The sequence below is a fragment of the Apus apus genome, chromosome 4, assembly GCF_020740795.1.
Source record: "Apus apus isolate bApuApu2 chromosome 4, bApuApu2.pri.cur, whole genome shotgun sequence".
In the NCBI taxonomy this organism is placed as follows: Eukaryota; Metazoa; Chordata; class Aves; order Apodiformes; family Apodidae; genus Apus; species Apus apus.
Window position 1 is genome coordinate 76,256,360 of NC_067285.1, and position 26,469 is coordinate 76,282,828.

The 26,469-nt window shown below is 36.3% G+C and overlaps 1 protein-coding gene across 7 annotated transcripts in view; it reads left to right on the forward strand.

Moving 5' to 3' along the window:
- CLCN3 (chloride voltage-gated channel 3) overlaps positions 1 to 25,853 on the forward strand; it is a 66,185-nt gene extending 40,332 nt beyond the window's left edge. For 3 of the 7 annotated variants that reach the window (XM_051616476.1, XM_051616475.1, XM_051616478.1), the window contains 13 exons: positions 640 to 797; positions 1,209 to 1,308; positions 4,199 to 4,386; positions 5,070 to 5,192; positions 6,422 to 6,628; positions 8,945 to 9,025; positions 10,200 to 10,745; positions 14,802 to 14,988; positions 16,299 to 16,697; positions 18,397 to 18,613; positions 21,011 to 21,086; positions 22,761 to 22,889; positions 24,935 to 25,853. In XM_051616476.1, the coding sequence (XP_051472436.1) occupies positions 640 to 797; positions 1,209 to 1,308; positions 4,199 to 4,386; positions 5,070 to 5,192; positions 6,422 to 6,628; positions 8,945 to 9,025; positions 10,200 to 10,745; positions 14,802 to 14,988; positions 16,299 to 16,697; positions 18,397 to 18,613; positions 21,011 to 21,086; positions 22,761 to 22,889; positions 24,935 to 24,997 (2,474 nt within the window). In that variant the 3' untranslated portion in view covers positions 24,998 to 25,853. Of the gene's footprint in view, positions 1 to 639; positions 798 to 1,208; positions 1,309 to 4,198; positions 4,387 to 5,069; positions 5,193 to 6,421; positions 6,629 to 8,944; positions 9,026 to 10,199; positions 10,746 to 14,801; positions 14,989 to 16,298; positions 16,698 to 18,396; positions 18,614 to 21,010; positions 21,087 to 22,760 lie in introns of all 7 variants that reach the window. The other 4 variants (XM_051616479.1, XM_051616482.1, XM_051616477.1 and 1 more) reach the window with 3 other exon arrangements.
- The last annotated feature ends 616 nt before the right edge of the window (positions 25,854 to 26,469 follow it).

A 26,469-nucleotide genomic window follows, 5' to 3' on the forward strand; every position in this document is an offset into this window, starting at 1 on the left:
GGAGCTTGCTATGCAAGCTGCTTGTGAAACAACTGGCTAGTGATGACAGATCAGTTGTTCCGTGAGTTACGAGACTTTTTTTTTTTTAATGTACTTGCTTGGCTTTCTGTTACTTTTTTATCTGTGCTGATAATCTGCTGATAATTTAGGTTTGGTTTAGATATGTGGGAGAGGTTAGTAATCAATGGTATGCATATTTTAAAATTACTGGTAACTTTTGGAAGTGCTGTGAATTTTATATCTGAGCATCTGGTTTTGTTTCTTTACAGTCAGATTTTCCTCTGGTAGTTCATAATCTGAAATTAACTTCAAATTAAATGTCTGTCAAAGCTGCTAATGATTTCTGCTTTGTTTTATTGAAGTTTCGCTGGAGTCTGCACACAGAGCAGAACAATTTGACTGGTACATTCATATTTAACCAATGGAAATACAAAGTTACTAACATGCAAATGTAACCTGCACATGAGTTACAGAAAGAAACTAATGAGGTGCAACACTGAGAGACCTAAACAAAGTAAAATACGCATGTTATGGGAAGTGTCTTAATTACTTGTTCAGAAATTTTGTATGCCATAGTATCATGAACATTAGAATACTTCATTTATTGCAGAATTCACTTCTGTCTTTCCTCTGCCACAGGAACTCATTATACAATGACAAATGGAGGAAGTATCAACAGTTCAACACATTTACTGGATCTTCTGGATGAACCAATTCCTGGAGTAGGAACATACGATGACTTCCATACCATTGACTGGGTTCGAGAGAAGTGCAAAGACAGAGAAAGGCATAGACGGGTACTTTTTTAATTACAGTAACTTTAGATGTCACTAGTAATAATTGTCTAGAAGTATTACACAGTAGATAGCCAGGTTTGGGGTTTATTTTCATTTTTTAAATTGTTTTTCGTCTAAAGGTAAAATAAATAGAAGTTTAGGAATATGGATTGGATGCAGCAGTTTACCAGTAGCACACTAGTATTTTACTTAAGGTTCAACAAAAATTAATTTAAGATTTAGGAGAGAAGTAATTTTACAATTACATGTTTTGGATGTAAAGCACTAAATACAAGGAAAATACTTGTAATTTAAAGAGAGGGTGTGTTTGTCTGCAGCTTCCATCATGTAGTTTGAATGTCATACTTAGTTTTTTTTCCTATTCATATTACACAAACATGTACCAGCATACATAACAATTTCTCTTTGCAGATTAACAGCAAGAAGAAAGAATCAGCATGGGAAATGACAAAAAGTTTGTACGATGCATGGTCAGGATGGCTAGTAGTCACACTAACTGGTTTAGCATCAGGTAAATTAAAAAACAGGATTTCTTTCTTAAATTTGTCAGCAAGTATAGTTACTGTGCTTTTCATTTGTGTTTAATCCTCCAACCTGGGTAAGAGCTGGTTCGTACCACTACCATAATTCCACAAGGGAAGGAAAACTTAGGCTATTTTGATTTACAGGCTTCACCATTTTTATGGGAATGCTTTACTGATCAAATGGGAAACAAAATCCTCACTGAATTTAGGGAGAGTTTTCTCAGAGTTATTGAACTTCCACCTACTGAGCTACCAATATTCTTTAATCCTATGATTGAGATTGGTGTTCTTCCTTTCTGTTAATTTTGCTTTTTTTCCCCATAGGATTTCTTGTGAAAGTGTATTAATTGACTGTGCTAGATGATTTTTCTGCTATGAATTTGTTTGGTTTTGGTTTTGTTGTTTTTTTCTTCTTCTTTTTTACCTAGGGACTGTTTTCAAGGGCTTGTAGTAGGAGGACAAGAGGTAATGGATCAAAACTGGAAGAGAGTAGATTTAGAGTAGATGTTAGGAATAAATTCTTCAGTGTGATCATGATGAGGCACTGGAACAGGTTGCCCAGGGAAGTTATGGAAGCCCCATCCCTGGAAGTGTTCGAGGCTGAGCTGGATGAAGCCCTGAGCAACCTGATCTAGTGGGAGTTATCCCTGCCTATGCAGAGGGGTTTGATGTAGGTGTTCTTTAAGGTCCCTTGTAACCCTAGCCATTTTATGATTCTGTCCTTTTCCCTGCTTATCCAAAATCTCCCCTTCCCAGTCTAAAAACATGGAGCCTTCTCTAAAACAAGCATGTAGCAGTTCTCGCTTAAAATGAACAGTTCCAAATGTGACAGTGGAAAATCATTTGCTGTCAGTGAAATTATGCCCAGTGTTGAGTTGTAAATTTGCTGTGTCATATTTTAAAGTACTAAACTAGGGAAAACAAGACCTTAAAAGCAAATTAAGAATGTTTCTGGTGCTAATTTGTGTTAGAATAGACACAGAATCACAGAAAAACTTAGATTGGAAAATCTAGTGGGAGGTGTCCCTGCCCACACAGGGGGGTTTGGAACTATATGATCTTTAAGGTCCTTTCCAACCCAAACCATTCTGTGATTCCATTATCACTTCCCTCTAAAACACATGTTTACACATGAACAAAGTATAGCTGTATATTTGTGTCATACCTTTTTAGAGGTTGTTACACAGAAAGTACTGGCTTTTAACAGGTAGTTTGTTTGCCTCTACTTTAACTGTCTTTTCCTTTAAATACATTTTAAGATGAGTTTTAAAGCTAACATCATCTGATGGCTTGTGCCCTGCTGTCATGCAGTGCTGCTTTCTATTAGCTTAGTTTGGAGTCCAAAATGTGCAGGAGTGAGAAGTCACTAACTTTGTGCCCCAAAAAGTATTTCAAACAGAGGTCATAGATTAAATGCCAGAAAATTTGAATTAGTTGCAGAGTATGACCGTGCCTGTTAAAAAGGCAGGGTAACTGTATAATTACTACTTAGTTATATACATAATCACTTTAACAAATCACAAAAATTAACATACATGCAAAGTTTGTAGAGTGTTCATATGCCTCAATGTACAAACTGGGAGTGCATAATTACTGGAAATCGCCTGTGATCATTTGGGCGGGAATTGTGTAGTGTTGTGTTTCCATCCCCCAAAGCTGCTATGTAAATTAAAATTGCTTTACTGTGTTTCTGAGCAACAAAATGAGCAAATTCTGGCCATAAATATTCCTAGGTATTTCTGTTTCAATTGCTTTCTATATGTGTCTAGTGAATCTTAGATTATACAACCATGATTTCAGTAATGGGGAGATGTTACATTTATGAATTTTAATTAATTTGGTTGAAATGTTGTTCCACTGAAATACTGCCTTTGACTTTGACTTTGGTTGGCCCAGGATCTCAAATTGAGGGTCTGTAAAGATTAGTAAATACAAATTAGTAAACTTAAATTAATTCTTTATGACCAATTTACACAAGTAAATTGTGGCTGTCTCTAGACAGCTATTTCTGGTAGTGATTAATACCTTAAAAGTACTTAATTGTAACTAATTAACAGTTGTACATGTTCACAAAAATACTGATGTTAGAAGTAGTTTTTCAGTATAATGCTACCACGGAAAATGATTTTGCTATTGTAAAATAAAGGAGGTGGTGTTATTTGTTGTGGTTTTTTTTAATAGTTTGAAGCAATTTCCTAAGTAATGTCTGTGTTTTGAGGACTCTTAAGCAAGTATTCTGCATGTAGTTACATACAACCCCTCTAAAGCTTTAAGTTTGTGAGCTGCTTGATATGTGTACTGTTTGCTACCTGCAGCAGGAGTTTTACTTGCTAAACATGTTACAGACTTAAGTAATTTTGTATTTGTATTACATGAATGTCATCAGGGTTTATTTGGTGTTTTACTTCCGTTGTTCTAAAACTGTTGTTGGCAAGGTAAGAATTCTTTTCTCCAAATTTGTTATTCTGAACAAAACATAGAATAGTTCATTAGTTCTCTGAGGCATGACAATGTAGTTTTGTCAGAAGGTCTGTTGTCCTTTTCATCACAAAAATGTATGGGTCCTCTTGATTTTACACTTCTTAGTTTCAGTGGACTGTTGGAGAACTGTAGCATGGAAAAAAAGAAAGGAAAAAAAAAAGAAAAAATATTCATTTAACTTGAGAACTATACAAGATGCTAAATTATTCAGCAACTACTAATCTTACTGTATTTCAAATAGGATATATTCCTGGAAATAGGTAATATTTTAAATGTCTGTTTCTTTAGGTTTTTTGTACTTTCAGTGTACATCAGTAAATACCATCACATTCTTAATTTGAGTTGTGTTTTATTCATATTTACCAGAGTGTTAACACAAAACTGTTTCTACAACAGGGGCACTGGCAGGATTAATTGACATTGCTGCTGACTGGATGACTGACTTAAAGGAAGGCATTTGCCTTAGTGCTTTGTGGTTTAACCATGAACAGTGTTGTTGGGGTTCAAATGAAACTACATTTGAAGAGAGAGATAAATGTCCTCAGTGGAAAACATGGGCAGAACTAATAATTGGGCAAGCAGAAGTAAGTATATACCCGTTTTTTTATGGTCTTGCTCAACGGCTAAACTAAACATAGAAATAAAATAGTGGTCTTAAGGTTAGGGTACTAAACAAGGATTTTGGTTGAACTGTCTACTCCATTTGTCAGCATTTTAATTAATAGGTTATAGTGTAATAAATTTAAAATACAGTGTAATAAAAAAACGTTTTGTGCACTGCGAGGAGTGCTGCAGGTGTAACAAGTTATGAGAGTATAGAACTGTTAGTAACATGAGAACTTCTATTCCTGATCATAGCTATATATAAAAAAATAAAATGAAATTTCTGGTGTTTTCCAATAACTAAGAACATTTTATTTTTTCTGCCACAAAAGTTTTAATTGAAGAAAATTTACTCAGTATTCAGTAGATTTTAGCAAATAATAGCTATTCAAAAAATTATCTGCTCTATGTTTATTTTTTCTTTTTAAGATGAAGTATTACAACACTTTCTGCCTTGTATAATCCAGTTTTTGCTGATGTGCAGGTGTCATGACTTTATCCCTTAAAAAAAAACTCTGTCTCTCTTGGCTTGGTAGTAATTACTGTCCTTCAAAATGTGTGCATAAGTGTATTTGCAGCAATAATACTTTGGGGTTATTTTAAGTAGTGATTTTGCTCCTATATCAAATGTATATTCTGACGTTGTTTTTTGTTTTGCCTTTAGGGTCCAGGTTCATACATAATGAACTACATAATGTACATTTTCTGGGCTTTGGGCTTTGCCTTCTTAGCAGTTTCTCTGGTGAAGGTATTTGCTCCCTATGCCTGTGGCTCAGGGATACCTGAGGTGAGGTTTTAACTAGTACATACATTATAGATGTTTCATAGTAATGTCAAAGTTCCTACTCTTATAGGAGCAGGAGGAAGGCAAGAGGGAGTGCCTTGTGACCTTGATGAAATACATTAATCCAAGTATTCAAACTACAGTAATGTAATTGTGCTAATTGCTGCTGAGAAAAAGATCCCAAATTTCGAAGAATTTCCTCAGTTTGTAGATTTTGCTGCATGCTTCTGGCTGGACTACTTTCTAAGGAAGCTTTTAGCTTAAGAGAGTAGACTTCTGCAGAGTGATTTCCAAAGCTCCCCTCAATCCCCACCTTCCCTATGGTGATAAGAGAGCAGTGTTTAATTGACAGAATACAGGTCCTTTGATACAGCAGTTTATCTTCTGTTGCACTGGCTTTAATTGCCTTAACAAGCATAAACCATCAGACAATCACAAAGTAAAATGTTTGATACCTCAAAAACTCATGCATTTTATAATAATTGTCTGATACTGTAAACAGAACAGGAGGAAAAAACCCAAAGTCAAAGTCTGGTCAGTCTCACTTTTTTGGTCATTCTGTAAATCTTTCTTGATGTATGTGTACTGCAGAAATTGAACAACAAATCCTTCCTCTGAATAAGGCTGGAATAGTTTGGTGCCATTATTCCAGAAGAGATCTCATCCTGAATCAGTTTCCAAATTTAGCTAATTTTTGATTTCTAGACACAGCTGCCCAAAGTTTTGTGTATATCATATTTATAGACATGTTGTCCTTTCCTGTGATAACTATATTATTTCCTATCTATGAGTATATTTTCCAGACTAATAATATGACACTATTATGTAAAGTAGTATGTTGGGCAAGTGGCACATCTTTTCTAGTGGAAAAGACCTTGTCCATCTTTATGTCAAGAAATCTACTGTTATGTTTTTATGTAGAGATGGTAGAACATAAAGAGAAAGAAGAGAGGGGTAAAATTGGTGCAAATGTGATATTGCTGCAATAGAAGAACTTGAGTATAGTTTTTGCGGGTTTATTTTTCCTTTAGGAGTTTTCTGACTATCACTTGATAGTTTACATCATAATACATCATAATTTACTGCAGATTAAATTTCTACTAAATGTATTTGATAATATTGTTGTATGTTGTTGTCCAGTGTGTAAGACGTCAATTGTGAACAGAAACCCTCTGGAGACCAGATGGACTCAGTGTAGCAATCTGAACAGTACATGTTTTTCTTTCTTCCAGATAAAAACTATTTTGAGTGGCTTCATCATCAGAGGTTACCTGGGGAAGTGGACTTTGATGATAAAAACAATTACTTTAGTCTTGGCTGTCGCATCAGGTTTGAGTTTAGGAAAAGAGGGTCCCTTGGTACATGTTGCCTGCTGCTGTGGGAATATTTTTTCCTACCTCTTTCCAAAGTACAGCACAAATGAAGCTAAAAAAAGAGAGGTAAGTTCTTGCAAAAACATTTCCAGAATGTATTGAATATCCATGCATTTACACTGATTTTTTTTTTTTATTATTATTATATTTGTTCTTTTGGACAGTGTTTAAGGTTGGATTACCAATGCTATTTATCATGTTAAGAACAATGTATTATCCCTACTATTCTCCAAGGTAAATTGGTTCTGTGTCACAGTAAGTTTGTGTTTCTCCCACCTCACAAGCCATTTGATTTTACTTATATTCTTCCTGTTCTTGGCTCTACATTTTGGTAGTGATGAGTGTCTTCACTTGTGAGGATAGTAGAGGACTTTTGAACTCATGAACAAATTACTCCTGGAAAAGTGTTGGTGACAACAGTGTTTCTGTTCTATTTGAGTTTGTTGTTGTTAGTGAGAGTGTGGTCAGTTAGCATTGGGGCCCGCCAAGCTGCCCTCTCATCCCTCCTCAGCAAGACAGTGGCAGAAAATCAGATGAAAAACATGTAGGTCAAGATATGGACAGAAAGATCACTAGCAAATTACCATCACAGGCAAAACAGACTAGACTTGAGGAAGATTACTTTATTGACAATGAATAACAGAGTAGGATAGTGAGAAATAAAAACAAAACTAGAAACACCTTTCCCAAACTGTGCCTTCTTCCTAGGCTCAACTTCACTCCTGACTCTCCTGTCCCAAAGTGGCACACAGGGATGGGGAATGGAGGCTGCGATGAATTTGTAACACCTTGTTTCTGCCAATCCTTCCTCATGCTCTTGCCTTCTCCAGTGTGGGGTGCTACTCATAGAAGACAGTCTTTCACAAACTTCTTCAGCATGAGTCCTTGCCATGGGAATGGACTGCTCCAGTCTGGATTCTCCACAGGCCACAGTTCCTGCCAGAAAACCTGCTCCTGCATGGGCTTCTCTCCAGAGGCTGTGGCCCCTGCCAGGAGCCTGCTCTGGCTTGGACTCTTCACATGCTGCAGCTTCTTTCAGGGCATATCCACCTGTTGCACTGTGGAGCCCTCCACAGGCTGCAGGGTGGAGATCTGCTCAGCCATGGTTCTCCATGGGCTGCAGGGGGACAGACTATCTCATCATAGTCTTCACCACCAGCTACAGGGTAATCTCTACCGTGGTACGTAGAGCACCTCCTCCCGATCCTTCTTCACTGACCTGGGTGTCTGCAGAGTTGTAGCTCTCACGTTTTTCTTGCTTCTCTCACAGCTGCCATGCAGTGTTTTTTACCCTTTCTTAAGTATCTTATCACAGAGGCACCAGCAGCATCACTGACAGACTCAGCTTTGGGCAGCAGCAGGTCTATTTTGGAGCCAGCTGGGACTGGCTGCATTGGACATGGACATAGCTTCTCAACTTCTTGCAGAAGCTACTCCTGCAGCACCCCTGCTACCAAAACCTTGTCACTTAAACCCAGTAGAGAGAGCCATACTAAGTAACAAGATTTAACATCCTTATTAATTTAACAAAATGTTTGTATTGTAAAATAAAAAAGGCTGTTGTCCAGCTGTACTTCAGTTCTCAGGCTCAGGTTCTACTTCTAGAAGGAGACTGTAGGACATGGGAAATTTGGGTTCACTTCCTATTTCAGAGCTATATAGTCTTAAATTATTTAACTTACCTGTGGTTTAGCTACTTAGGATAATATTTTTTTCCTGTGTATTCTTCCACAGATGTGTAAGGGCTGTTACCTGGGTGTCAATGTTCTTGCAAATAATTTGTTACATTTACAAGATATTGTTATAATTAACATGCATTTTAACCATCCTCATTTACTGAACATAATTCACCCATGATGCTTTAAGACCAGGGCCCTCTTCAGTTCTTAATCTCTCCCTTAATCTCAGTTCACCTCAGATCTTTTTGCAACTTCTTGATTGAAGACTACTGAGCACAGATCTCCAAAACTGATATAAAAGCTGTGTAGTCCGTCATTTATTTTTGTCCCTTGAATAGCATTTTGATTGGTGGACTTCTCCATCACACACATCTAGCACAGAGAAAGCTTACTACAATTTACTGAAAATGAGTTATCAGCAGATTCATACTGAAGCATAAACGCCTCTGAGTGCCTTGCTGCAGAGGCTTTGAGTAGCATCCTTGGCAACTTTGTCATGTCTAGGACGGGTCGGTGGCTGCTGTGGTCACTGGCCATGTCATATGAGCATTTTGATACAGTTACTTGATGCTTTTCTGTTAGCAAGTCTGTGTGTCCTTGATAGAAACATAGAAGAAACTGATAACTGCGATTAGATTCTGTTCTTCATGTCTGAAATGTATCACAGACTGCAAAAATACCCCTCACCATTTTTCTTTTTCAGGTTTTGTCAGCTGCCTCAGCAGCAGGAGTATCTGTAGCCTTTGGTGCCCCAATTGGTGGAGTCCTTTTCAGTCTGGAGGAGGTATGTCAAAAGATGGCACTGAAGGATAGATATTAAAAATTAATAATCTCAGAATCCTTTCAGCTGTGGAGTCTTTCCAAGGAAGGAAATTATCTTTGGACCCACATTTCAAACCAAGACTGCTGTTACTGGCAAACTCCTAAACATACCTTTTCATTTCTTTGGATGAATGTCAGCCTTGCTTTATTCTCAGTTACATTTTTCTGGAAAAGGACTGAGTCAGTTTACATACAGATAGAGATACAGCAGCTTTTCAGTCTAGAAGTGTATTCTTAAAGAAAAAAAAAAAAAGTTTTTCATTCTGAAAGAGGCCTTAGAAACCTATTTGACAGTTTTGTGAAACAAGTTTTTTAACTACTTAAGGCTTCAGACACTAAACACAATTCAATACATTAATTATTTTAAAGGCAAATAAGCTATAAAACTAACTTCCAAGGCAACAAACTTTTCCAAGAAATGCTGCATATTAAATACATTTTCATTAGTTGGTTGCAAAATACATACAAATGCTATTTAGGTCACTAGCATTTTTTTATAACCTAAATATCTCTGAATTGAAAAAAAGAAGCAAAATATTTTTTCATGTATAATTTTGCTATATCATTAGGGGATTATGACGAATTCTTTTGTTGCCAAAAAAAATTAAAAAAAAAAACAACTCAGAAGAAAACTCTCTTGAAATTCAGACAAGGCTAAGTAGGGTTTAAGTATTAAAAATATTTTAATCATACTTCATAAAGAGAACACTTATGTCAGGAGTCTTTCAGTGAAATTGAATGGAGATGAAACAGTACTAGTAAGAAATTTGAAAGAGGAGCTAGTACATAGTCTAGTTCTTATGAATACCTAGAAAGAGGTACTTGTAAACAGAGAAGCTTTTAAACATAAATTACTATGCATTATTTCCTAACAGTCTTAAAATAGCAGTGTTTTCAATACTGCTTTAGTATTGTCTTTTAAACTGATATATATGTATGAGTAGGTACATTATGCATACATATGTATATGTGTATGAATTGTTGTAGAGCTTTGTAAAAACATAGTATGTGCTAAATTGCCAGGGCTCCAAATGATAGGAATAATACTGATATGTAATACTGAATGTAATAGTACTTTTTTTTTCTCAGTACTTTTAATTCAACCACTAATAATTCTAATGCATTGCCTTTTGCAGGTCAGTTACTATTTCCCACTGAAAACTTTATGGAGATCGTTTTTTGCTGCTTTAGTAGCTGCATTTGTTTTAAGGTCCATCAATCCTTTTGGTAATAGCCGCCTAGTTCTTTTTTATGTGGAATATCACACTCCTTGGTACCTTTTTGAACTGCTTCCTTTTATTCTTCTGGGAGTATTTGGTGGGCTCTGGGGAGCATTTTTCATCCGAGCAAACATTGCATGGTGTCGCCGACGCAAATCTACGAAATTTGGGAAGTATCCTGTCCTCGAGGTTATTATTGTTGCAGCAATAACAGCTGTCATTGCATTTCCTAATCCATATACAAGGCTAAACACCAGTGAGCTTATTAAAGAGCTCTTCACAGACTGTGGGCCATTAGAATCCTCCTCCCTCTGTGATTACAGAAATGATATGAATGCAAGCAAAATAGTAGATGATATTCCTGACCGTCCAGCAGGCACTGGAGTCTATTCAGCTATATGGCAGTTGTGTTTAGCACTCATATTTAAAATAATCATGACAGTCTTCACCTTTGGTATCAAGGTAAGTGTGTGTGTATGCGGTGGCTGCATCATCTGCTGTGATTATTTATTATTACCTTTCTCATTTTCCATTTCTCAAAGCTAGCAGCTTTATTTGTAGAATTTTTTGATGTGTAGTTGTTTTTAAAAAAGGTATTTTTAGTGTTAATTAATAAGCAATTATTGTAAAAAACAATATCAAGCTTAATTAAATTCAAACTAGCCCTTTGTTCCACTGAATAATAGTAACTGTGAGGGTGGATGGCTGTTTTTATGGGCCTGATTCAACAATAAGGATGATTCTAAAATTCCAAGAGCTGCATTCAGCTGAGCTCAAACATAACCACACAAGTTCCCTAGTCCTGTTACATGGAAGAAGAAAAGACTTTAATAACTTGAAGGTTGTACCTCTTGAACAACTTGCTGGGTTTTTTAAAATCCCCTCTCTATAATATCACATACATGTAGTTAGTGCAGACTGTCAGAAGGAGCTAATGATGACACCTTTCCTGAAATTTCCACCTTGGCATGTCATGGCTGTAATGAGAATTTCTTCTCCATTACAAAGCAGCGTATTTTTTGTCTTTTCTGGTCATTTCATAAACCTGTTTTGGAGCTCTCATCAGCTTCTCTCCAACCTGGGGCTGTTTTCTGAATGACATCTAACTGTCATACCTTCATCATTTTCTGTCTTGTCAGGCTCCCTTCATAGGTTTTTGCAGCTACAACATTATCAGCTGTGTCTTAACACAAATGTATTGTTCACTAAGAAGGACTTGTGTTTAAATTGGCTTTCACTTTTCAGTCTACATTTCTTTTCCATGTTACTGCATGCATAAGAACTTCCTTATGTGAGGGTGGTTGAACACTGGAATAGGTTTTCCTGGGAACTTGGGAAGTCTCCATCCTTGGAGATTCTGAAAGCCTGACTGGATACAATCCTGGGAAATGTGCTGTAGCTGACTCTGCTTGAGCTGAGGTGTTGCAATAGACATTCTGGAGTGGTCACATCCAACCTCATCCTTTCTGTAAGGGATAGAACAATATTTTGTTGTGTTGCTATTTTAGATGATGTTATGCTATTTTAGAAGATGTTGCAGCCTGTTATTTGAAGTTATTTTCCACATAACTGGTTGATGGGTAAGAGAAATCCCTTGTGGATCTTTTAAATGCTAGTCTTCCATAGGTCAACATTTCAGACATCATTCTAAACATGACTGCTCCAATCTTTTGTATTCACTTACTCTGTTTTACTTATATCTAGGGCACTGCCCTTCTGAGGATTTCAAGATTTCTTACTATTTGTGTGTTTGTGTGCACCTGGCTCTTTCTCATGGGATTGTAACCACAGGATCACACTTTGTGTATTAGTATTCACTAGATTACAGAAGGGTAGAGCTTGTGCTTTGTTTGGTTTCGTTTTCTCATAACTTCAGCATCTGCAATTCGGTGGAATTATTTTTGTGAAATTGCAAAAACATATTTATCACTTTGCCAACAGGCAAAGAATAATGGTGCTGTCATTGATGAGACTGTGCTATGTGCATTTCTTTGAAGCTTTAAAGCATATGGCTGGTTAGAATATCAGCCAGTATCTGGAGATCTAAAGAAGGGGATGTCACTTTAATGTTGTATTTATTTGCATGTCAAGCTTTATTTCTATGAAAGGAGGAGAAAATTAATTTTTAAAAGTCTTTATAAAAGACAACTTTGTAATTTAAATAATTAGTAAGGATCCTCTGGGCTCTCCAGGTCTATCCCTTGAGCTGTAGCCATGTGCAAGACACAAAAGTCTCCCCCACAGGAGCTGTTTTCCTGTGGGGTAAGCAAAGCAACTTAGCTGCTGCCTGCAGGACACGGTGATCCCTGCTGCTCTTACTCCCATGAACAAGCACCACCAGGAAGCTGATCTGGAAGCTGTTTGCTTGGGTTTTTTGGTTTTGGTTTGTTGTTTTTTTTCAGGCCTTTGTAGGTATACTGTAATGCATATTACCAATAGACTCTTTACTGTGTCTAAAGGCTGAAGATCAACAGTTGGGGTGGGATTACAGCTTTGCCTCAGAACCTGACTGGTATGCAACTGCTCTACCAAAGAAGTGGGAAGTTACATCCATATCCTGATTCTTTGCTTGTTCAAGGGTGATGCGTGTGCCACAGAATAAATATTTTCCTCTGTAGTATAACTTGACTTAGACTGGCATCCACTGGAGAAGAAAGCTGACTGGTTTTCTTTGATTCTTCTCAGTGAAGGTTCCTCTCCATTTTGTGTCATGTGATTCAGAGGCTTATGCGAACAAATGTAGCTGTAGAATCATAATTACAGTTAGACTTTATCCATTATCCACATGTGATGGAAAGAAGAGAAGAAGCTAGATGTATTTAAAAAAGTATGTTAACAAAGGACCAGAAACAATTTGGATGTAATTTCTAAGAGGAGACTGAATTTCTGTGGCATACTGCTGTAGCAGACTAGAATCTGAGGCAGTTTCAAAGATGTGTTCAGTTACTTTTATATCTGAAATGTTTTTTTTTTTGGATGCTGTTGAACTGTTCACCAAGAAGGAATTTCACTCAAGAATAAAATTTGGATTTTAACAGTTAGAAAAGGATTTAGATGTGTGATTAATTGTGCAAAATACCACTAGTGGTATAAATGCACAGTTTAGATACTGTACTAAAATGATAGCATTGAATAGTTACCTCTGTGAGCACTAAAATTTTCAGGATGGGGATGAAGGATTATTAAACTTTTTCCCCAAAGCCTGTGCTGCTGGCTTTCAAACACAAAGCTTGCTATGTTTGTTTGTCCTTGGTTTGTCTGTTATAAATAATCTTTGCCACCATAAATATTGGTAATAATACTAATAAAAATTTTGATTGTGATGATGCAAATAGATTCTGAAATATAGTTCTGCACCAGTTATTGGATTTCATGTCAGTGTCTATAGTTATGAAATAGCACAGTACTGAAATTTCACAGCTCTCCGGTGGAAAAACATAAACTTAATGTATCCTGTTACACCAGGAGTGCAATTTTTAAATGAAGTTATTTTGACAAGATGGGGCTTAGGTGCATTTAAACAAAAAGTAAAAATTCTGCTACTTATATCTGGCCAGATCTATACCTCCATCATAGCAGAAAATATTTTGATAGTAAGAACTATTGTGAGGAGGAGCAGCAGCAGATTTTTCGAGCTTAATGAGACATTTAGAAACTACTATGTCTTTTGGAAAGACAGTTAGCTTCCTGAAGAGAAGATGCACAACAGCAGTTTCTCGGATGAACCCTCACTCCTTTTGAAGCTGTTGATAAAACCAAGGCTTGCAGTAATATTTTACAAAGCCATGTTGGTATGACAAGGCTGTGTGGCCTTTTCAGGTTTGAGTTAATAACAGAAAAGCAGTTTAAATAACTGAAATTGCATTAGGAACTTTTTTTTTTTTTTTACAGTAATCTGTGTTATCTACTTTTTGCAATGGAAGTTGCCCAGCCTTTTTCTCTCTTACTGTATTTAGCATTGTGTATACACAACTTTGTATGGGAAACTGAATATAGTAAGAAAGCTTTTTTAAAAAAATCACTGTTATAGTTGGCCATCTAATCTATAGCAGTATTAGGAAGCAGTTCGGCACGGCAGTCCTATGTGCAAAGCATGTGTAGTAAGTGAATGTTAACTCACAGGATCATGTAGTAAGGGAGATGGGTAATAATGAGGAAGACTTTTCAGTGAGGAGGGCAGTTCACATTGCACACATGTATGGTAAAAATTGTGCTGTTGGCACTGAGAGTCTAACTTGTGGTCCTGTGTTGGTGATAGATTTGGTCTTAAGTGCAGTAAAATATAAAGAAACATTTTCATAAAACAGATTCAGCTAACCAGGTTGATGATCAGAGGTAGCAATAGCATTGTGTTAAGTTTTACTATCCTGTAATGTCAATTTACATGTTTTTAGCATAACAATTCGAGCATTTGCATATCTTTTGGGAAAAGAAAAATATAATTAAAATTTACTTGTAAAACCATGCATCAGGTGTGTTGTCATCAACATCACAGCAGTTGTTCTGTTTTTGTTGCAGGTTCCGTCTGGGTTGTTCATACCTAGTATGGCAATTGGAGCAATAGCAGGAAGGATTGTAGGAATTGCAGTGGAGCAGCTGGCTTACTACCATCATGACTGGTTCATTTTCAAGGAGTGGTGTGAAGTTGGAGCTGACTGTATTACACCTGGTCTTTATGCCATGGTTGGTGCTGCTGCATGCTTAGGTAACTAAAATACAACAAAGTAAATTAGTACCTGATTTCTTCTATGTTGCCAAAATAATGATTAAAAATGAAGTTGAGATATAAACGTGCAGTTCTGGTATATCTGTTTATATGGACTTCTTTCTCTTCAGAATAATACATTCAGATCTCTACATGAGACTTGTCAGATCCTTGTGATTATGTGAAATTTAAATTTATGAGAAACAGAAGTATTTACATAGTAACACTTTCTCTTTTTGGTATTAGGAGATGTCAATACTGTATCAGTCAGAACAGTTTCTTGAAATGTATGAAGTAGAGTATTTGCAGAGTCAAGTATTGTTGAAATTATTACAAGGAGGTGACATGATCAGCTGCCACATCTACATGAATTGCAAAAAATGTTATTGAAATTCATAATCCAGACAAAGCTTTTGCAAGTGTCTGATGATTTGAGCTTCAGCTTCAGATATTTTTAACAAGTCTGATTTACAAACTGTTGAAAATCGGTTTCATGGAAGGAGGCTTAAGTTGGTCACCTAAAGTAGGTGAAGTTTTTTGGAGGTCTTTTCTTGTTCTAGTTTATAACTTCATTGTCTTCGAAATTAGACTTGAAAGCTATTAGTAAAGATTCTGCAAAAAAGTAGGTATTTTCTTTAAGGAGAAATGCATTTGAGTGGCCAAAGAGAGTAGCATTACAAATTTACATTTTGGAATAGATTAACTCTCATCACTTTTTAATCCATTGAAAGAAAGATCATGTTCTTTTATTGAATGAAGATATGGCATCAGAAACCTTGGCAAAAAAACCCTTCTTGAATACTAACAAACAAAAAAAGAAATATAATCCCTGTTTTCTCCCATTGTCCAAGAAATCAGCTTTCATCAGCTCAGAATTCTCATTTTTGTGATTCAACAACAGCATAAAATTGCTAATCCTTTGGACAACACATCTGTTGAATTGCTACCTGTGACTTGCCTGCATTAGGTCCATTCTTTTTCTATATTCTTATCTTACTGGAATTTCTTGCACTCATATTTTTAACTTAGGTGTGGTATGGAGAAATACAGTTTTATTCTTAGTTTACATGGAAGAACTGCACAGATTTTTTAAATTCTCTGACTTTCTAGAATTTTCCCCAAAGCTTGCTTTTACTTCTGAAAATGTTGTGGGTTTTCCTGTCTGCTTCTTGTTGTATTATACAGAATGGTGTTTATCGAAATACCTTTAATGGCAAAGTTATGTTTGTAGTTCTCAACTAGAAGTCAGGAAATTATAAATTCGTTGTTCTCTGATACTAGAACGTTACTGACTACCATTTTTCTTGCAGGTGGTGTGACAAGGATGACTGTGTCCCTGGTAGTTATTGTCTTTGAGCTAACAGGAGGGCTGGAATATATTGTGCCCCTAATGGCTGCAGTCATGACCAGTAAGTGGGTAGGAGATGCCTTTGGTCGGGAAGGCATCTATGAGGCACACATCCGACTGAATGGATATCCTTTCTTGGATGCAAAGGAAGAATTTACTCACACAACACTGGCTGCTGACGTCATGAGACCTCGAAGAAGTGATCCACCTTTAGCAGTTCTGACACAGGACAATATGACAGTTGAAGACATAGAAAACTTGATCAATGAAACCAGCTATAATGGTTTTCCTGTTATTATGTCAAAAGAATCACAGAGACTAGTGGGCTTTGCTCTAAGAAGGGATTTAACTATTGCAATAGGTAATTATCTTCCAGTATTGCATGACTATCTGTGCCAATTTAAATTATTTTATAGTTTAAAACAGAATTTACTCTATGTGTTTCTAGATCTATTTCAGGCTCAGATACCTCACACAGGCTGTCTGTTCCTTCATTGAAGTGCATGATTAACTTCAGTAGCAGGCTCTGAAATGGAAAAAATGCCTGTCATAAAAACAAGAGCTGTCATACAGCAGTAGGTCAAAACATCTAGTCCAGTATCTTGTTTGTTTTGGGGCTTTTGTTAGTATCTCTTTTCCTCAAGTGGTACTACACTGACATTATTCTTCAAAATTAAGTATTTTTTACTTCAGAACAGCAGGATTCCATGAGAATTACTGTCCAAGCCATTTTTAAATTTAAGTGTATATTGTACTTCTCTGTGACGGTATGTTATTTACTGTTGTAATAACAGTTAAGATTTTAATATGGAGAAGTAAGTGAAATATTATTTTAGGTTTCTGTTCTTCAGTTTATTTGTGTAATAGGAAATTTATCCCTAGGCACCTGAGCACACATGCCCTATTTGAGCTCCCTTTCTCTGGATGAGTATTAGAACTTGTGTGATACTTGTGACAATGCTTTGTGCATTGGCAAGAATAATTCTGTGGATTTTGAGGATACTATCATAACCAAGTGAAAAAATAATTACTATGTAAGAAAATGTTACAAGACTGTAACATTTGGTGCATTAAACCAATGATGGAAGCTGCATCTGAAAGTACTTTTTTTTAATAATTCACAAGATTGTACATTGACAAGTATCTCTTTAACAAAGACACTTGAGAGATACAAAAGTCTCCTGAAACTTTTAAAAAATGTTTTGTGAACAGATCACTGTTTATTTCAGTAAAACTTTTCCCTGTGGTCTTTATACTGTGTGTGCTGGTATTACACTGGGTAGGATGTAGGACTAGAGTAATGTCCAAAACTCGGAAGTTATAATAGACATCACACTGTTTTAAGATTGCATTTACTTAAGAGTAAATAGGGGAATAACAGACCATTCTTCTAATAATACACTTTCACAGCTAAGACTCATTTCAGCTCCTGAGATTGCACAGTGCAACTTGCTTAGTCTTGGGTTTTGGCTGCTCTTAAAGAGAGTCATTGTGTGAAACAGTTCAGGGTACAGGGAGGGGTGCTGATGTTACTTAAGTGGTGAAGACATGAAGAGGAAAGGATCTAATTCATACAAAGCTAAATCATTGTAAACAAAAAGACAGCATTTTCAGAGTGATCAGAAGCGAGTTTGTTGGTTTCAAACCAACGGTAATTACAGCCACTGGAGTCATAACAGGGGAACTGTAAATTGTAATTGACTTTTCTCTTGACACTTTTTTCCAGCAGCTGTCTATGTGCTTCTTGTATGTTTTGAAGTCTTTTCACTTCTTTATAGTAAATAGAAGTTATTTATTGGAGTGAGAAAGGTAGTAGCCAAAGAATGGTTAAAACTAAGATAGATGGCTTTTGTGGTTTCTGCACAAACACTTGTTAGGGATAAATGCAGTGGCTGTGGAAACATATCAAAATAGCATATATCAGAATGTCAGCATCTAGAGAATAACATTAGAGTCTGGCAGTGTTGACTAATATGTCTGTTTGCACTAAATTATCTTATTCCAAGAATGTAAATACTTCTTGCTCTCCTGTTCCCTGACCCCTACCTTTTTTCTTAAAGAAAGTGCTAGAAAGAAACAGGAAGGCATTGTTGGCAGTTCCAGGGTCTGTTTTGCCCAGCACACGCCGTCGCTTCCAGCAGAAAGCCCTCGACCATTGAAGCTTAGAAGCATACTTGATATGAGCCCTTTTACAGTGACAGACCACACACCAATGGAAATAGTGGTGGATATTTTCCGGAAGCTGGGTCTGAGGCAGTGCCTTGTAACACACAACGGGTGAGTAAAGTGGCAGAAATGATGTTCATTTTGTTAGATACAGTAATTTTCACTTCCAGGATCATAGTATTTGAACCAAGATATATTCCAGGATCATGGTATTTGAATCCCTATGTTTGGTACTGCAGGTGAGGACCCTTAACTGTTTGTTAAGAAGGTGCTGAGCTGTGGCACCTCTTCAATTTTTACTCCTCCCTTATATTCCAAATAAGCAGACAGGTGATTTGAGTAATTTTAAGATGTTCCTTTAAAAATCAGCTCTCATTCAGCAACCATTTTCTGTGTGCAACTTTCATGTGGAGGAGACAACTTGTTGTGCAGAAACTGAGTCTTATGTGGTGCACAGTCTGAGGCCTGTGCTTCCTTTCTTACATATGTTCTGGTAATGTGCAATGAATGTATCAGCTGTTGAACATCTACAGATATCTGGGTTCATAAAAAATAAGGGAGAAAATGACCCAGTCAGTATCTCCTACTCTGTAGTTTAGTGATGGTGCTTACCACCAAGCTTTTGTTCTTGGAATACTAAGAATTAAGTAACTGCTACTAGTTCTTGAACCTCGATCTGCAGCCTTTGTTTCTGCACTTCAGAATATTTCAAGAAAGTAATTTTAAATTTTCAGATGTTTGTAAATGAGAATGTAGGGAGTGGTGGTGTGATTACCCACTAAATAAATCAGCCCTAGGCATGGAAATGTAAATGCTCGTTGTAACTTAAATGTTAATTATAAACAAACTTCTTATCTAAACTGCTCCTTTTTTTACATGCTCTTTTTCTGTGTAGCTGTTCCTTTAACATTCTGCTTTCTTGTATCTATTGCATTAAAACACTTGACACACAACATTGCAGCTCCTACCATAGTCTTTTGCTTTCTCTTTAGTGTGTCTTTTAAGGCACCTGGGGAGTGAAACATTGTCTGCTAATCCATGTTATTTAGGATCAATGTCCATGGGACAAAACCCAAGAAACCTGAAAAAGGAGTGGAAATGACTGTGTTTTGCTATGGTCAGAAGGACTGCTGCTATAAGTGGCAAATATTTAAATATCTCATTGGTTTAAAAGTTTATTTTTCCAGATGTATTTAAAAAAAAAATAAAAATTGAAACATTCTCCTGCCTTTTTTCCTACATTGCATCCCCGTATTGAACAGCAAGTAGATGTTTTCAGAAGTGTAAATAACTCTAAAAAACTTTCTCTGATGGGGAAAGGACATAATGATCTGACCCTTAGAAGTCAGTGCAGGCATGCAAGTATTCTTGTTTTGGGAGGGAAATTTGAACTGATAGAACTTCAATGAAGAAGATTTACTATGAGGATTTCTGTTGTGGTTCAGTACTCAAACATTTATATGGATATAAAAATAAACTTAGACATTTTAAATTTTTAAAAATTCAATTAAGAAAGCTTAATAGTGCAAAACTATATCAAACTGTACTCTATATTTTTATGTATTTTATTATAAAGCAGAAGCAATTATGGATGGATGGCTTTAATCATTCGCTATTTTCAGACATTCATATTTGTTGTCCTACTTCAATTTATAAACTTGTCATATTCCATGAGCACACTGTCCATTACAAAAAGATCAGACAGTGGATACTAGTACTGGTGGTATTTAGCCATGGCATATAGCCATGTGGACATTATGGTCTAATCAGTATTTTGACAAATTTCCTGCAAATTGAGTATACTCGCATCAACACACATGTTGATTTCCTGGTTCCATTGCAGATTGGAATAGGAAGTGTGCAGAAACTGGTCCTCATGACAAATGCAGAGCTATGTAAAGACTGAGCCTCACTCCTCCTAATTTGCACCAGAGTATCCATTCCAGGGAGTTGCTCTTGATTTACACTGTCATGAATGAGAAATTTGTCTGAATTTTACTGTTTCTAGGGACACCAGATAACCCTGCTCTGCAGTGCAACCTCAAACCTCAATTGCTGTGACTTTACACAGTAATTACTTTGTTCATCTACTGTGGCTTGTTAAAATGTGAATCATGATCTGTATGTGTGAGAAGAAATAAATATTAAACAAAGCAAATAAAGTAGATTTTAGTTTCAGTGCTTCTAAAACCTGAAGACACATGAATATGGGGAGAAGGAATTGAAGTATGCTTCCCTGATGTGTACTTGAAATGAGAAACATACTGCTCTGTGGTGGCTGAAGATCCAATTGTGTTCAGCATTTTGGGAGAAAAGGAAAAAAGGCAATGTCTGAGAAAGGGTACAGACTTGGAAATAGTTTTTCATTTACTTACCTCACTACCTTTCCTGCAACCATTTTTTCATTATTTTTAGTTTTGCTCTGCTCTAATCCTTTTTCATTATGATTAGAACTTTTTTTTTATTTGATTTCACACACAGTTATTAGCATAACATGATCTGTTTCAGGATTGTCTTGGGGATCATCACAAAGAAGAACATATTAGAGCATCTCGAGCAACTAAAGCAGCACGTCGAACCCTTGGTGATTAGATATATCAGATCTCATAATTAGACACATTAGAAGTCAGGAAGCATGAAACTTGTGAACTGTTCAGGGCTTTTATGACATGGGCTGAACAATGAAATCATCTTATGCTAAAAAATTATATTAAACCATAAAACAGTATGTGCAAAAACCTTTAGTATAAATTAGACTGTTAATATGGATGAACTGTTAGTCACAACATTAAAGGAAAGTAAACAGTGGACTTTGTGATATTTTTGTTCTGGAGATCACACAGATTCATCTAGTTGACCTGCTGATTTCCCCAGATGGGAAAACACGTGGCTAGAAATATGTTTTCCCCTCCTAATGCAAATTAAGATTTTAATATATGCCAATTTCCTTTTCTGATCTCAACAGCTTTAAATAGCTGTTATATAGCAAAGTAAGTATCACGTCTTTTGAGAAGCAAAGCCAAGCATGTTTTTAATGTATCACAGCATTAGATCTTCCCTGTAATGCCTCTTTATTAATGTGATTTTTTAAAACTACTCTTAGTAAAATGTCCTGTGATTTTACATTGATTGCTGCTGCTGTTACCTACAGCAGTTAATGTGCTCCTTTACAAAACGATCAGTGATACCCGAAGCCACCACGTGGCACACTGCTATGTTGAATATTGACTTCAGCATCTAGATACTGTTTTAACCATGATGTTGTGAACTAACCTTAGATAGAGGGTAGACTTTGTCTTAATTTGGACATGGGTTGCTAGTTACTTCTACTAAACCTACCCACCAACTTTAGCTGCTCATGTGCAAAACATGCTAATTATGTTCTCATTTTATGCTAATATTTCACAAGTATTTCATGCGTCCTTTAATAAGACCAAATGAAATGTACTAACCAGAATAACAAAGGCAGCAGCTCATTCATTCTGCTCTTTGCTTCTCCTGTGATATTATCCTTTTGGACAGTCTCACCCTTTTTGTTATTTCACAGAGTTATAACTTTAAAAGCCATGAAGACCCTGTCATAAGAGCACAGTATCTAAACTGGAAAATAACAAAAATATTTTATTATTAGTTATTTGTTTTTTAAAGCTGTGAACTCCAAAAACTAGTCAACTATCGTTCATTCAACAAAAGTTTCATGGCCAATACAGTGTGCTCCTATGAATACATTCAGCCTGAGCCAGTGTGTCAGACTGGAAGGATCCTTAAGATTTGAAAACGAAGGGGAGTTTGATTTGCTGTTAGGATTTTGGGCCATCAAGCGGTACGTCACTTCTGATGGCTAGGTTGGAACATGCCTCCCCTATGAAACGGGATCAATATCACTTCTTTTTCATACCTCTTTTTTCTTTGTCCCTCTTTGTTACTTTTTTGTTGGCATACGCTAATCAAAATTTCATTTTTGTAGAAACAAAAAGTTAAATAAAAATTGTCACGGGCTCTACTTGTATTACTTGTATTTCATTAAAATGGACTGCAGCTGTCAGAGACCATCCAGTACGGTGTCTCAGCATTGCTGTCTTAATAAACTGGAGGTTCCTCAATATTTTTATTAATAAAATGTTTTTGTTTAAATAAGAAAATCAGGCTGTTTACTTTTGCTCTATTCCTGTCAACAAAAAGGACTTGGCTACAGATTTGTTCTGCTTTATGATCTTCCAGCTTGGACTAATCTCGGTCTTGCGTTTATCCTTTGCAGGCGCCTCCTTGGCATTATAACAAAAAAAGATATCCTCCGGCATATGGCCCAGACGGCAAACCAAGACCCCGCCTCAATAATGTTCAATTGAAACCCATAGCTGAGGAGAGAGAGGAAACAGAAGAAGAGGTTCGTTTGTTGAATAGCACAACACTTTAGTCTGGGGGACACTTCTAAAAGCAGAGACAAGAGCTGGGTTTTTTGCGTAACAGTGCTGCTGGAATCAGGAGCTGGTTTGGGGGAATATGTGGCAAGGAGGAAGGTTGATGGGAACGTGGGAAGGGAGAGCTGCTGTCCTGCACTGGATGCGTCCCGAGACGTCAGGTCTGCCATGATAGTGCAGTGGGCGAGCCCTGCGAGGTGGCGCAGTTCTCCAGCCCCAGCCTGGTACTTCAGCATTGAAGAGGTGTGGTATTAGTCCCTGTTTCTGGAGGGATTACTCTGAACTGAGCCATCTTATGGAGACTGAAAGAAAGGTCTTGTCCTTTTTACCATTGAAAACTGTTGTGTTAACTCATGAAACCTTTAATTATCACACGTCACCTTCCTACATTCCAGAAGAGCTTTATTTCTCTCTCTCCTGAGCCGTAACAAAGCCTCTTTAAAATTGGTGTGCCCTTTTGAAGCAGTTGTTTCTCATATTGAGATGTACTGTGAATTACTGAGGTTTGATCACAAGAAGGGAGATTTTTCTTGTGCCATTAAACATGTGTGTACATCATGAAATGCTTAGGGCGGTACAGATCCACTGCGACAAAAACAGATTCAACAGGTAATACTGTGCAAGAACCATGTGAGACTTGTTTCAGCCCATGTGCTGTCATAATATGAGAAAAACTAAAATCAGATGAAACTAGGGTTTCAAAGAAAAAGATGAGTTTGCTGCAGGAAATATCAATAATGTGACCTGGTCTTATGCAATTTTTGTATTATTGAAAACACTATGATATATACCAATGTTGTGCAGTACAAGGACAAATACTGCTATTCTACTAGTTAAGAGCTGGAACAATTCTGTATACGTGTATCTGGTAAAAACTGCATGCTACAACACTGGAGATCTTTCCCCCCCGCCTCTGTAAAATTTGAGAATGGTAATTTTTATTTTTTCTTCTCCACAAAAGACGTTCCACTGCTGACATGGTAGGAAGAAATGTAATTCATAACTTGCACTAAATGTATATTATTTTTCTTGAGGTTTTACCATTCTTTATTTATATTTGTATGGATTAAAAAAATCTATTAAATGTGAATCAGTTAATATCTCACATAACTAATTACCTTTTTAATGTGATTTTATAAAATAATTCATAATCCTCTGCAAGTAATGGAGGATTAGCAAATGTTTACAACTAGATGAAGGGTTTAAACAAAATGGTTTTTTTGTGATCCAACATGCATACAAGATCATTTTCAAATGCAACTTTCACTGCCATTACCTTGAGATTTACTTTTTCCTGTACAAGCAAATAACTGGAACAGTAATATTGAAATTGTTTTAAAAAAATTGTGGGGTTTTAAAAATAAAGAGAAAGAAAGCTACTCTACTTATTAGATTGCTTTTGACAACTTTTTTTTTTTTTTTTTCAAGTATATAGGGGTGTAAATGATACATAGCCATATAAGATGAGCAGCAGGGCAGAAGCAAATCCAGTACTTGAAGAGTTGGCAGGATTTGAAAATTCAGCAGCAGCATATGTGCTAGGAAGTGAACTGACAAATCCATTACTACTTTAATTTTTTCTTTGCAGTCACTTATTTGTTTCATATTCATTTTATCAAACCACTACAAACACATGTAGAGGAAAAAAAAGGCAAAATGCTATAAGCCTACGGTTTGGATGGAAAAATATTTAGCAATCTGGCTGACAAAAAGTCATGCTTTCTAATATGAGGTTAGATACAATTTCCTTCTTTCAAGCATTATCCCCACAGGACTGCAAAAATATAAATGCTAAAAGTCTAAGATAATAATACTAGGTATCTCTAAGGCATTCATGATTGTTACCTCAAATGTCTTCATTCACCAAGTACTCAGTATGTTTTTATCTTAAAAATCTGATACTTCGGGCAAGCTCCAAAGTCATGTCTGTGCTTAAATGCTCTGCTGAATTTTTACTGATTTTTCCAAGTATCAAACTGCCACCCACATCTCATCATCTCATCTCTTGCAGCAACTGGAACCAGTAGAAAGCAAAAGGTGCCAATGGGCTCCAGGTGATCAGCCCCTGTATTAAAAACAGGTTTGGAACTGGAACAGGGACTTGGGCTGTGTTAAGATGAGAGTGTTGCAGCATCTAGCTGTATTCCTCCATGAAAGGTTGGTGCTAGTGGCTGAAAATTTGTTGTTTATTTGTGTAAGCCTGAAGAAACTTCACAGAGAGCAGGATTTGGCCCATTTACAGAAGACAGCTTTGGAAGTTGTGATTGTGATTTCTGTTGTCTAATTTATTTCTGTAGTGGAAGAATATAAATGCACGACATATATAAAATGGCTTTACATTAGTTTGAAACCCTGCCCTTTCTAATATTGTCATAATCCACTGTTGTGTGTACTGTATTAACTTGCACCAACTTCTACAGCCTGTACCATCTGAATTAAAATACAGTTCACAACCCTGCTGTGGTTTTTTATTTCAGTATGGATCCCGAGTGCTACATACAAGTTGTGGGTGCAGCTGTTGGCTCTTCTTACCTGCTAAGCTTTCCCTATTGACATTTAAAATGTCTTCTGGTAAAAATACATTAGAGGTTCTGATAATGAAGTATGTGTGCCTGTGCTGTGAAACAAAAAATTTCTAACGTGAAACATCCAGCGCCTTACTCAAGTGACTAATTTGAAAAAAAAAAAGTGGTGATGGGAGGGGGAAGTGTCAGCATTTTTATTTTCTTTTTTAAAAATAAAGAAATCATTCAATTACTGGTTCATGAAGAATGCATCTTTGTTAATCTGTGATGTTGCCTAGAGCTGTATTTAATATTGATCTTAATGTTTTTCTTTATAATAGTGTGGTAGAGCTGCCTATCATTACAGTAAAAATTCTGATTACTGTGATGATTTAATCAAACATTAAAAACTTCTGTATGACCATTTATTGTTGTCACATTTTCTCATTGTTTTCAAAATGTGTTCATTTTTGTATTTCTTTTCCCTGAGAGAAAATAAACACCTAGGGATTTGATATGCACTAGTAAGCAGATAACAAAGAAAATAATTAATTTTCGGAGATGCAGTCTTCATATTGCCTCCATTTAGCCACATTTGTATTTGGCTACAAATCTAGCCAAATCAGCCCACACAGACCAGTAGCAGATACTTTTCCAAAGTTTAAAAACTGTTTTAATGGTATAATTATGGAATAGTTGGCTTTCTGATTTAGAAGTAGATTATGCTTTTAGTGTTTAAAAGCCAGGAATATATAGTTCCTACACAATACATTTTTAATACTTCTGGATTGAAAAAAAAAAAAAGGGAAGTTAGAGATGTTTTGATACTGTGTATTAATGATGTACAGCACTTCAGTATTTTTTTAGTTGGTGTTAGTTTTCCTGCTCAGTTACAGGTTAATAGATAAGACTTAAAAAACTACATTAAGGTCCCCATTTTTTGCAGATTTAAGTTCATAATTTAAATTAGTGTGAGACGTGAATATTTTGTTACTTATACGATTTACAGGGCATTAATATGAACGTCTCTTCCATGTGGAAC